General features: G+C 42.6%; 1 protein-coding gene across 1 annotated transcript in view; it reads right to left on the reverse strand.

Moving 5' to 3' along the window:
* The window catches only part of BRWD1 (bromodomain and WD repeat domain containing 1), a 97,276-nt gene extending 86,710 nt beyond the window's left edge, over nt 1-10,566 (reverse strand). Inside the window, 8 exon segments of the mRNA XM_059720745.1 lie at nt 2,034-2,255; nt 2,917-3,077; nt 3,705-3,803; nt 6,682-6,832; nt 9,922-9,981; nt 10,084-10,113; nt 10,244-10,302; nt 10,416-10,566. Coding sequence (XP_059576728.1) covers nt 2,034-2,255; nt 2,917-3,077; nt 3,705-3,803; nt 6,682-6,832; nt 9,922-9,981; nt 10,084-10,113; nt 10,244-10,302; nt 10,416-10,485 — 852 coding nt within the window. The 5' untranslated portion in view covers nt 10,486-10,566.
* Nucleotides 10,567-11,012: the final 446 nt, after the last annotated feature.

The raw sequence follows: 11,012 nt of genomic DNA on the forward strand, positions 1-11,012 counted from the left end.
CTTCCAGATTGTTAACAAAGATATTGAACAAAACCAGCCCCAGGACCAACCCCTGGGGCACTCCACTTGATAGTAGTTGCCAATTAGACTCCAGCCATTGATCACTACCCATTGAGTAGAATGATCCAGCCAGCTTTCCATACACCTTGCATATGGGTCCTTCATTCAACTCAAACTTTCTTCCTTAGCTTGCTTGTAAGAATGCTGTGGGAGACAGTATCAACAGCCTTGCTAAAGTTGACATATCATGTCCACTGATTTCCTCACAACCACAGAGCCAGTTCTCATTGTAGAAGGCAATCAGGTTGGTCAGACATGACTTGCCCTTGGTGAATCCAAGCTGACTGTTCCTGATCAATTTCTTCTCCAAGTGCTTAGAAATGGATTCCTTGAGGACCTGCTCCATGATTTTTCTGAGGCCTGAAGTGAGGCTGACTGGTCTGCAGTTCCCTAGATCCTCCTTCCCTTTCTTAAAGATAGGCACTATAACAGCTCTTTTCCAACCATCCAGGACCTCCCCCAAAAGCCACAAATTTCAAAGATAATGGCCAGCAGCTCTGCAATTCCATCAACCAACTCCCTCAGCACCCTTGGATGCATTGCATCTGGCCCCCCAGATTTTTACATGTCTGGCTTTTCTAAATAGTTCTTAACCTGTTCTTTCACTGAGGGCTGAATGGAATACACTCCTCCACCTCTGTTGTTAGCACTCCATAGCTGTCTTACAGGCTAGCACTTGATATCTCTTCTCCAGGTAAACTGCTGCAGGTGGGGATGACTACTTCCTTTTGCGCCCAGAGGTCACAAACTTCCACCTTCCTGGGAGTCCATGCCCTCTTCCTTTTCTACAACTGCCTGTGGCAATCCTCCTACGAGAGTCCTAGAAGTTTCTTCCAGCTGGAATCAATGACGTCCTCATGGCAGAAGATGCTTCAGAGCTTTGCTACCTCTTCCTGTAGCTCTCTTGCCTTCTCCGGGGGACACCACCAGAAGGCACCACTCACCGCAGGCACTCCCTCTCCTGGCTGACACTGGAAGGAACCTGCAAACTGCAGTCTACACAGCACCAAACTAGGACCTGGTTGGAAGCCTCAAAGGTGTGCAGTCCTGCCTGGACAGACATCTCACAGATGCAAACAGAAGAAAAGCTGGAAGTGGCAGTGGCTATGGGATGCCACTGTCCTTCAGCCACCTCTCTGGAGAAGTTTAATTTAGGGGTGCACCAACAGGGATTTTTGAGGCTGATATTGATAGCTGGTATTTAAGGAGGCGTATCGGCCAATACTGATCCAATACACTGCCTGCAACAGGTAAGTCTGATGTGGTAGGAGAAGGGGCACGTGCAGATCAAGGCCCCACTGTGGGGGAGGGAGGGAGGCAGGGACAACCATTGCCCAGTTGGGGAGGGCAAGCCAGGGACGAAGCTGCAGCACATCTGGGGGGCGTGGTGGGAGGCGGAGGTGGCTCTCACCACCATGCGCAGCTAGTCTGCCAGCTCCCAGTCACTCATCTGGGACGGCACATGCCCCCAGATCTGGGCCAGGCTGGAGCTGGGGCTGTTTCCCACAGAGCCTGAGCTGCCCAGGCGGGGCATGGAGCAGGTGGTGGTACCGCTGGGAGCGGGGGGCTATGAGGGGGTTACAGCAAATTTTGGGGTGGTCAGATGTATATTAGACAAATGAGAGAAGAAAAAAAATCATCTGACTCCCAAATTTTATTCTTTACCACTAGAAAAAATGAACAGTAAAATTTGCTGCTATTTCAACTCTGCTTTCCATTTATTCATATCTGACAAAGACACCAATTTTATCTAAAACCATGAATTCTTGAAGAGCAAAATAAAGTTATTGCCAAGTCAGAACGTTTCCTTCTATTTACCCTGAAGATTGCAGACATGTTTTTATAAACTACTTGATTTATAGTTTATGCTGTCAGTGTAGTATTCATACTTTCTTTAACATTTGTGAACTACTAGATGCTGGCAACAGAACTGTTAAAAAAGAAAGAAGAACACCCATTTACTAGACACATACCTGTAAAGATGTAATGGACCCTGTGTGTCCCTGCAGAACAGCCACTGGTGCACAAGTTCTCAGACACCACACCCTGATCATTTTATCACAACTTCCAGCTGCAATCATAGTGTTTTCATAGTTAACAGCCATATCAGAAATCTCTGCCGAATGGCCTCGTAGAGTGGCAAGTAACCGGCCATTGTGTGTTGACCATATCTTCACCAAGCAGTCATCCGAGCCCTAAAGAGAAAGGGTGACCAAGTTTGGTATAAATTCAAATGTCTAAAATACTGTGTTTCCTTTTGGTAAGAAGTAACCAAGCTCTTTCAAAAGTCTGGCAGTCCAGATTTTCTTCTGTTAAACACTGTTTGTGGAATCAGCATTTGGTCATTTTTTAAGTGGAAAATTATATAAAATGTGTAAACATGGTTTTGATGCATCTGTAGCTTACAGAATCTTGTATTAGACAATCAAAGTATAACAAAAAAAGAAGGGGGGGAAAAACATATTTGAGGGGGCAGAAAAATGTGTGATGTTCCCATTTAACTTCCTTTATCACCACCAATTCCCCAAAACCACCAAATCCCCAAAGCCACAGCAACTAGGTAGAAACTGTTTCCATAGCAACAGACTTACCCTCAACCATTTTATTAAGAAACATGCAAATCCAAAGACGACCATATAAATGAAAGATATCAGTACCTAATTATTAATAATGCTCAGAGTACAAAAATTCCAGCTCCAAAATTATGCCTAAATTTACTTAAATGTTGTGAAAGAGCAGATCAGCTGCACGTTTAAACTCAGTAGTCTTAACATTTCAGGGATAAATACTAAGCATATAAAGTGTTCTTTTCCCTGCATTAATTCCAGAAGCTCTGCATTAAAAGCATCAACTCACAGTAAATATTCTGTGTCCAGTCCTATCAAATGCAACACAGTAAACTGCAGAGAGATGGCCTAGAATCCGCCTGTGTATCTTTATGTGCTGATACATACTTCCTGGAAATGAAGTATTAAACTTTGCATATCCGGTCATTTGTTTTGCACGATGCACTTCCACTAGAAGAGAAACACCATGGATAGATTAACAGGGGAAAGCAGAAGAATGAAAATTTCACTCTCTGAACAACCAAGTTAAAAAATTATTTCTAGGAGGCACAGATAATTATAAAACCAGATCTCATGCAGGGAGCCAAATCTTACTTTTACAGTCAGTAGATTACTGGAATAAGGAAGTGACACTCTGGCTTGTACAAACAGTTTCATAAGTGTTCCTGAGCTTGTTGAGCTTTTTCTGAGTAGTATTATTTAGAAATGGGACAAGTTTTAATTTTGTTCCAATTAAAAAAAAAAAAAAAAAAACACTACAAAAAAAGATAGTATCTTCTATCTTGTATTTTGCGATGTACTTTCATAAAATTAAGTGTGCTGCCAAAGACCACTGATTTGCAGACACCATAAGCACATTTATTTTAGTATTGTTTATTTTTTGTAGGCAAAAAAGTCTTCACAAAGAAACTAACATCTTACTCATATAATGAATTCTACATAGGTGGACTTCTGTGCTTATGAGACTTCACTGAAGTAATCTGAAAATTCTGCAAGGAAACTCCCAAAGCTAACTCTTAAATGCAGTTTCCATACTTATACTGTACATTACTGCAAAAAGCAGCACAATCTACTTACCAAGGTTTGGTGGAGTCCCATAGTTTACAGGCATTTCAGGAGGTCTTCCTCTATGCAAAGCCGCAAAGGCAGAGCCCTTCCAAGCAGTATTTCTACAATCTTTAAAATAAAATATCAGTTGTACATGAAAGCAGAGTAGCACTGCACTTTGGGAAAGCCAAATATGCCATTGTTTTGTAATCCTTTAATAAAATTTAGCAACAATAATTATGAGTCTGTCAAAGGGTGTAAAGCCTACAGTATTAAAATATAATACTAAATAAGAATTGAAAGAATCTAGAATCTCAAAGAGAACACTGCAAGCTTTCCATTAACAGTTTGAGAATACAATTAAACAACTATCATTATAGCTGGTACAAACATATCCATTCTACCTTTAGTTTACCTGAAAATACTGGGAAAGTATAAAGTTGTATAGGTTTGTTTTCTGCCTAAGGCTTTTTTTTAAAGCATTGTGAAACTTTTCACAAACAGACAAGTGTTAGCACAGGAAAAGGAGAAGCTTTATTATGAAAAGCTACTTCACATGCCTCATGCTGAAACTGCTGAAAGTTTGAATTCCAATTAATGGAGATCTATTACTTTCTTTATTGTGTAACTTGTCAAGTTCATAATATAGAATATCTTTTCAATGTTGCTTAAAAATTAAGATGGTATGCACAAACAGGAAAGCTCTATTTAAAGAATATGAAGCTCTTGCCAACTGATGCAAGGTTGGTACTCAAGTAGCATCAACCATACACAATTAAGAGTCAAAACCAAAGCCTTTGCATTCATCACAAACAATGAACAGAATAGTACTGCTTGACTAGTTCTGGCCTGGTTGGTATGAAGAACCAGAGGAACAACAACAAGGTAGTGTTACAGTATTTTATTTTGATTGACCCCAATCTGCTTTCTCATTCAAAAAGCAAACTAATCAATACCACATTATCTTGTGAACTCTGAGAAAAGTAAAAATGGGGCTGGCATTTAGATACAGAATGCCTTAATGCACAGCAAGGTCCCAGAATAACTACAGAAGCTTGTACAAGAAAGGTAGTGTTGCAGGTTGCTGACATTCAGCGATTCATCATTTGCATCCATGAGAATGCTTCAGATGTAACTCAGGATTTTATTCATAGTGACCCATAAGGCTAAATCGCCAACATGGCCAGCTCAACTCAAACATCTATGTTGTAGTAGGGATGAAGTGGGTAATGGTCCAGAAAGCGTATGGATTTTTTTGTCACACCTTCTGCTGGACCCATTGTATGTAGCTGGGAGAACCACTGGACAAGTTTTGGGCATCAAGGTGCCTTCCTCAGATTAAAGTTGGTCAAATAAAAGCAGTCAAAAAATCCTTGCTTCTAATACACCTAGTCATTCTTTTGATCTGGTTTGAGGGAGGAGCTGGAAGCTAAAGACTGAAATTTTATCCACACCACACTTATCATCATTACCTGCTACAACTCAAAGTTACACTGCACAACTGCTAAGTCCTCTTCTGATAAGTCTATGAAGGTTAATGAAGAAGAACGTTTCCAGAAAACTCCAAGAGAAGCTACTGTTTCAAATAAGGTTATTCCTATAAAAAAATTGTTTGAACTTTATAATTTTTTTCCTATCCACTAGCAAAAATGGCTCTCTTGCCAACTTATTCTCAGAGCTCATGATTGTTTATACGAGCCCTCCAACAACTGACATGGAAGAAAGATACCTAGATTATCGATGACAGAAGTGTCATAGCACGCTAACAAACTGCAAAGGCTTTTCATGCGAGAACATTGTATTCTGAGCATCAGGAAGGTTTTTCCTGCCTTGCCCATAAATCCACACTGTATCAGTAGATGTGTTCCAGGCCTCAGAAACCTTGGTCAGGGCAAGCTGTCCTTACTATATGGCTGATCTGAGTCCCTTCTGCCAAAGAAATTATCTTCTGAAGAAACAGAGACAAAGTCTCAACTGAACCCTCTGTTCTGAGAATGCAGAGCATCCTAACCTGGAAGTTAGAAACATGAAGTATTTTCTGCTGGAGTTTAGGCCAGGGTCACTCAAAGCACTAAAGGCAACAGGAGTACAGCACCACACGTTAGGGCTTTGTGTTCTTGTCCTTCCCAGTTTGTGAAGACTAACATAAAAAAGTGGGGCTACTGTGTACATGGAGACTTTCCCACAGGGAAAGCAAGTTGCTAGATTCTAATAAAAATAACCATTATTCAACATTTAAACATTCATCATCTGACACAAGCAAACTACCCTTTAGATACACCCTAAATCTGCTCAGAAACTGAAACAGCAAGCACATTTCTTAAAATAAGTGCCTTGCATACCTCAATGGAGATTCTGAAATAACAAAAGGCATGGATCACATCTACAAAGTTTATCAATGAACAAAATGGCCATGACACTAGCTAAGTATAGGCAAGAAAAGCTGTAGCAATCACTGATGTGACCAAGAACAGGTACACACACACCTAAAATTCAAATGCTTGTAAAAAATGACATGAACATACCCTGTGTAAAGACATAGATACAATCCACTGAGCTTCAGCAAACTGTACCCTTTCTCAATCAGGAACTAGGAAAAGAATTTGAAAATGTAGGATGAACACTGACGATAAAGATTTGCGCTGCCTGCCTACTGTGTTGTATGTGGTGTTAAACTCTAAGTTTTGACCTGTAAAAACTTAAAGGAATTCTCTTGAATAGCCATTTCTCAGACCTATTTCTAGAGATGAAATCAAGAAGTAGCATTCCTTGTCTAAATAAAAGGAAACTCCTAAAAAGATAATTCTTTAATCAGGGAACTTGAATATTTAAAATTCACCCTCCCAACTCAATCTGAAATAGCACCACAACATGCTAGTCTTCATAGGTTCAAAAGGTTTCTGAGAAGGGAGCAGTGGGTTAAAGACAAATTATCTGCATCCTGAGAAAAGGCACTCAGATTTTTAAAAATGTATTGCACAGATATAAGTATTTAGCCAAACCATACCTTTTGCCGTACGTAGCAATGACTGCCTCCCTGCCCCAAGTAGGGAATTCACTCTCGAAATGCTGGGTGGAATCTCTTTATCCAGTATAGGGCCAATACGCTTGCAAATTTGCAACAAATGATCTGGAGCCACATGTTTGTTGGATAAGACCTGATAGAAAGTTAAGTTTAAAACAAATACACAGCATATGTAGAACAGATGATTGCACAACTTCAGTTTGTAGATTTAAAATAAAGTACCTCAAATTTTGAACAGATTTTATTAAGCAATGTATTTACACACTAATTGCTAGAGTAATGAACTCCCCACTAAATGCCATAGTAAAGAAGAAACCAACATCTCGCCACAACAAAATCAGGTGTATTCATGTGTCTTTGAGTACCATCATCTATTCAATATCTTCTTTGCAGAAAATAATTTTCCCAAAGAGTTGCTTTTAATCTGGGTGAAAGTGGTAGCATTATTTGCTTCCTATGCATACACGTGTTAGTGGTTTAGTTTCCATGGTCATTCTCTTGAACCAATTTAAGCAACATCCCACCAAAAAAAGCTACTGCACCTGCACTTGGTCCTTTGGTCTATTACGTATCACAGAAAATTATACTGCAGTCAAGAGTAAGAAGAATGTATAACAGTAGCTCTGTTAAACAAGCACTGCACAAACTGAAAAACTATTGCATCTTGACAGGCTTAGAGTCATCTATACTGCTTCTCTCAAGAGACCACTGGATTCTTCAAAGAACCAATGTAAGGTCACACCAATCCTATTCCCCCTGAACTAAAATAGCAAAAAGCTTGCATTGACACAATGCACAGTCCCTTTGTGTCATTTAGCATGAATGATTCTCAGATGCAGTTAAATCAGAACACAATATGCATGTACATCACATCTCTCAACCAAAAGTTCATGTGCATTTTACTCTTCGTATTCTCTCCAAACATTAATTGCAAAACTATGCCACTTATGATGCTGCAAAGACAAGTATTTGCATAACAGTCAGGTATTCAAGCCAGAGTTCCTGTGTAACCAAGTTTACTGGCCAACAGTCTAAACTTAGTCCCCTGAATAGATTTAAAAAATAAAAATAAAAACCTCAGTTATGGAGTGAACTTATCAGCCAGAATAAGTGAAATAATGGCAACACCCACATATACACTGATATATAGTTAATAGGTACAAAAGGACTGAATTATACCTACTGAAAACAAAACCCTGAGCTTGACTTCTATATTTAAAAAGGACAAAGCCAACTTAAATTATGCCCAAAACTGAAGTATTCCTAGAAATATTTTTTAAAGGTTTAATACAGTATTTTTCCTGTACTTTAAAAATAACTTCTAGTAAAGTAGAAAACCTATACAATGTTTAAAGCCAGAAGACGGAACCACTAAGAACCTGTGAGAGACACTTGCATCAAGCTGAAAATTATGTTTGCATATCATTTTAGTTAATAAAAATCGAGTACAATCAGAACACAACGAAACCAATTAGCTTCATTTTAAAAACAATCTTTCATTTACCATAATTTAAAAGATTTGTGACAAATGAATAGAAGTCGTTTTTAAAAAAATCCAATGTTGTAAACATCCAACTTAAACCATAACACATTTGCAATTTTTGACCCAAAATGAAAAATTTGATCATCAGAAAATAATAAAAAGTCAGTTAATCAACCCTATTGTACAACTAAGCATACTTGAACATATGTTAGCATAACCAGCCAAATCATGCCAGACTGCTAAATACTACTCAGGAGACTCAGTATAATGAGTCTTTTCATCATTGCTTGAAGAACTATTTCACAAGCCTTCTGAAGGGATGGAAAGACATCTGAAGTCACTCAGATGAGAAAACTGTTATTCAGAAAAGGGACATCCTCATATCATTTTAAATACCAATACAAGTCTTGTTAGAAGAAATTCACTGAATGTGAGTTTAACAGTAAAATGAAAACAAACTCTTTAGCTCAGATTCCATAAGAAATACTAAGAAGAAAAACATCTACAGAGCTCATTGGAAGACAAGCCTTAAATATTTACCTGCAATCTATGCAACTACCTACCTTGCTAACACAAATGTTGCATCCAAAGAGCAGAAGTAAAAACTTAAATATAAAATGTTCATACCCTGAAATATAACTGCCATAAATATGGATTTTTTGAAATGGCTGAAGACAAGGAACATAAATGTGACAACTCAGAACCTACATCCCATGCACACGCAGACACATGAAGAATGTCTAAAGTCTAAAGAGACAAAGAATCTGCCACAACCGTCACATTTACAAAAACGGATCTATTTTTTTCTTTAAATTGGATTCTTTAAATTTCTTTAAATCTCAGCTAAGCTCAGCTCAAACCCTGAAGTTAGCCCTGCTGAAGTGGATTGGACTTCTGACATTAATACAACATTTGCTCAGTTGAAAGGAATCATCTAATGAAACATATTTGTCTCCAATCAGTTCTGACACCCCATTACAAGCAACCCTGCATTTAACTGAAAAAAGTAAGGGGCCTCTTTTTCAGAGTTTTGTTTTATGCCTATTGTACCGAACCTTTTATAAAGGTGCATCCCTACCCTTCTGCCCAACTTCAGGCTACATCTCCTTCATCCCCCCTCTGCACTCCATTTAGCTTGAAAAAGAATACTACGTTATCTGAAAGCTGGCTAGAAACATCACCCCACCTCCAAGTTGGTCTAATAAAAGATATCTGTAGACTCTATTATACCTCCCTCATCAAGCCTTTTTTCTGCATGTGAGCCATAAATGCAGCAAATCAAAGGGGAAGCACAAGAAATGCATGTGTACATGGGGCAGGTGTTAAGTAAAAGTGGAAAGAAAAACCCACAAGCAGGCACCAAGCTGTGAACTCTTCCTCGCTTGACAAGAAGAGCAACAAGAAGGAGGAACTAGGTCTTCCTTGCCAAACAATCACCCCTAACAAGCAGGTTCTCTTCCCAGCTACAAGGCTCCCCCCCACCCTCAAATAAAGGTGCTGGGGAAATGCCCCAGCTAAACCCTGTCAGGTCAACAGACTACCAACCTCCCCCGCTCCACCCCCAGAGGCAGGTGGAAGCCAAGTGGACAATAAACCCGCCCAATCCAAGCCGGTAGCACAACAGAGTAAGGGAACCCCATGGGGCTGCAACAAGCCAGCTGCCAATTGGCTCTGCCCGGGAGCCCCACTTTAAATAAACACCCTGCTTGCCCTCCCCATGCACCCCCCAGCCCACTCACCAAGTCTTCGTAGCTGCGGCTGTGCTCGCGGCCTTCCCAGTCCAGCCTCTTGGGCAGCAGCTGCGCAGGGAAGAGAGACCGGGCGGCGTGAGCCGGGGGCACAGCACAACCGCAGCCATTACAAGGAGAGGAGGGGGTTGGGGGGGGGGGTCGCTCACGCACCTGGTGCTGCTCAAGCTCCTGCACCAACACCTGCGGGACGAGATAGACATGGGGCTCAAGGCAGGGCAGCACCAGCCCCCCCTGCTGTGGTGGGGGGGTGCGCCCAGCGCGCCCCCACACCCGAAGGGCTAGCGGATGGGGGGGAGGGGCAGACACTCACCTGCAGGGTACGTTGGCAGGGCCCGGCACTGAGAAAGCGGGCGATGAGGAAGTAGAGCTCTGCGAGGGAGACACAACACAAGACGGGCGGGTGAAGCCAGCGCCGGGGGATGGGGGGAGCCCCGGCGGCGATTCATAATCATGACGAGAAAGATGGCGGCGGCGGCCCTTACCTGACTCGAGGAGCGGCCGGGCCGCGCGGCCCGGCGAGGACGCGGCGGCGGCGGCCGAGGGCTCGGCCATGGCTGGGACTCGGGGAGCGGCGTCCGGCGCGGGCAAGGGCCCGCTCGGCTGCGGCCTCTCAGCGCCTCCCGGCCTCACTCCCCCTCCCCCGCCCTGCGCACGCGCATGTGTGTGTGTGCGCGGGCGCGCGCGCGCGTGTGTGAGAAAGAGCAAGTGTCTGCGCGCGCCTGCCTGCCTGCCGCCCCTCCCCCCCTCCTTTGCGCGGGACTCTCGCGCGAGCTCAGCCTCGTCTGGGCCCGGCCGCCATCACGGCCTGCCACGGCGCTGACGATGCGTCGCGACGGAGGTAGGAGGGTGGTAGCGCGCACGCGCGAAGGAAGGTGGGGGGGAGGGTGTTGAGGACGGACGCATGCGCAAAAGGAGAGACCGGGGAGGGGAATGGGTGAGAGTCCGCATGCGCGTGTGGAAGGACTAGGGCGGCTTGAGGGCAAGCGCATGCGCAACAGGAGGAAAGCAGGCAGGGAGGGGGTTGGGTGTGAGTCCGCATGTGCGAGGGGAGGAAAGCGGAGGTGTTCAGAGCGTGTGCG

This window comes from Alligator mississippiensis, chromosome 1 (genome assembly GCF_030867095.1).
Source record: "Alligator mississippiensis isolate rAllMis1 chromosome 1, rAllMis1, whole genome shotgun sequence".
Classification (NCBI taxonomy): domain Eukaryota; kingdom Metazoa; phylum Chordata; order Crocodylia; family Alligatoridae; genus Alligator; species Alligator mississippiensis.